The sequence below is a fragment of the Humulus lupulus genome, chromosome 1 (genome assembly GCF_963169125.1).
Source record: "Humulus lupulus chromosome 1, drHumLupu1.1, whole genome shotgun sequence".
Lineage (NCBI taxonomy): Eukaryota > Viridiplantae > Streptophyta > Magnoliopsida > Rosales > Cannabaceae > Humulus > Humulus lupulus.
The window spans coordinates 77,958,312-77,960,504 of NC_084793.1; the positions used below are offsets into that span (position 1 = coordinate 77,958,312).

Below are 2,193 nucleotides of genomic sequence, written 5' to 3' on the forward strand. Positions count from 1 at the left end.
AAAAGAGTGCGTTTAACCATATAGATAGAAAGATATTGGTCTAAAGATGGCTTTAACTATAGCATTAAAAATTGCCAAATATATATACTAACCACTTAAATCTTCATAATTAAAAATTTATTTCTTATAGTTATTGCGCATTGTTCGTAATGTGGAATTGTGTTCTGTTCTTGAAAATTAATTGAGTACGGACAATTAAATTATAATATATATGCACGTACCATGCTTTTAATTTCTATTTAAAAAAAAAAAGAATATATGCCAACTTGTACTATAAAAATTACAGTAATTGAATGATTATATATTGAAAGATCATTTCCAGTACAAGTTGTATATATACGTTTGCTGATATTTCTTATTGAAGAAATGTTACATGTTAAAGAAAAGTATAGATATATGCTATATCATTTCATAAACAAAAAATTACTTTACACATTGGAGTGAGAGAGAAAAAAAATTAAAGATCTTTAGGTCCTACAATCATCAAAACATATATTACAACCTTATATTTGGCCTTTTCTTAAGCAATGCATAAAGTGTTGAAACAAAAAGCTGGATGGATCATCTTATTAAATACCACACAAACCCCCCAAGATTATCTTTTTTACACACTAATTAATAATTATATATATTATATATGAGATAGATTTTAATCGTACAAAATTCATCCCCATATTCTCTCTCCTCCATATACTAGTAATACGCAAGTTATTATAGTATATTCTGCGTATATGGTACACTTGATTCCACGTGCAATCTATCATCTCTTTTAGATTGATGATGATGATGATGATCACATAATTGAGCATCCAGTCTCGTCGTCGTCGTCATCGCCGTCGCTATACGTATGAAACGAATGATCGAACGGTAAAGGATACATGTCGGAATGAGAGAACATATAATCACCATGCATGGAGGGAGCAAAATACGAAGCGTTAGGGCTAGGATAAGTGGTATTGTAACTCATTCCGTACATAACCGGATGAGCTTGTTGGTAACTATAAGTTGGTGGTGGTGGGTAGGGAAATACATGCTGAATTGGTGGGCCATGATGATTCACTGACGTCATGTTCATCGGACCCATCTCCACCGGAGCACCGCCTGGAGAAAACTCGCCGGGATTATCACCGCCGGCATTACCTGAATTCCCATTTTGCCCACCTTTCTTCTTCTTCTTCTTTTTCTTCTTTTTGGTACCTTCATTATTTCCACCACCGCCTTCTCCGCCGATATCTCCATCGGCTTCGTCGTTTTCGCCGTCATCTTCATTGGCTTCTTTTCCATCCATGTCATTACCACAGCCGTCATTTTTAGCTGCCTTATCGTCTCCGTCGTCGTTGGCAGCTTCTTGATCGGGAGTATTATTACTATTATCTGCAGCTTTCTGCTTCTTAGATTTTCCGAACTTTTTCTTCGCAGAAGGCTTAATTTCAGGCCAAAGCTCGGCGAGTTTCCCCGATCTCAAAAGCTTTTTTAGAAGTGTCTCGGCGTCGACGTTCCCGGTAACTGTTACCTTGTGCTGCTGAGAATCAATGGTCGTTGTATAAACCCCTGAAATCACAAAAAGAAAACAATTTAAATCACACCCACTTGATCAATATAGTTGTAACACGTTCATATAAAATGGTATGTATATATATATATATATTATATGGTTTTACCTTCGACGCTTTGGAGAACTTTCTTCACTTTCTTCTTACAGCCTTCACAATGAATTGAGACTTTGAGGACCCATGTCTACAAATTCAGAAGAAATTTTTAATCAAATTACTAACACAATAGGAAACTATAATTAAAGAAAGACCTATAATGTATTTATCTAATTATCACCTGGTATTTTAAAGCTTCTTCCTGTGGCTTATTCGCCATGAAAGAGAGAGAATTTGATAGAGTGATGGAATGTGGAATATAAGAAGAGGCTAATTGGTGTGTTCTGTGTAAAGGGGAAAGCAAATGAAAATGGCATATATATATATATTTATATATAAATAGATAGATCGAATGAGATCTAGTTATTATAAGATGGAATGAGTGGAGTGGTAGTAATAGTAGTAGCTACGGGAATAAAAGTAGGAGAGAGAGAAATCAAAGCATCTAGTTTGGGTGCCAGGTCATCATTACACTCCATTGAACCACACCACACTTGACACATAAATTTGGTTCGTGCGATCCGTGACCGAGTCAGGTGACTTC

At 35.5% G+C, this 2,193-nt stretch overlaps 1 protein-coding gene across 1 annotated transcript; it reads right to left on the reverse strand.

Annotated features, from left to right (window-relative positions):
• Positions 1–441: 441 nt before the first annotated feature.
• Positions 442–1,989, reverse strand: LOC133794847 (heavy metal-associated isoprenylated plant protein 36-like). The gene is made up of 3 exons (XM_062232277.1): positions 1,831–1,989; positions 1,662–1,737; positions 442–1,551 (listed from the first exon to the last, which is right to left on the reverse strand). Exons 1-3 carry the CDS (start codon positions 1,867–1,869, stop codon positions 794–796), a joined length of 873 nt encoding a protein of 290 aa, XP_062088261.1. The 5' UTR covers positions 1,870–1,989; the 3' UTR covers positions 442–793.
• Between the last annotated feature and the right edge of the window lie 204 nt (positions 1,990–2,193).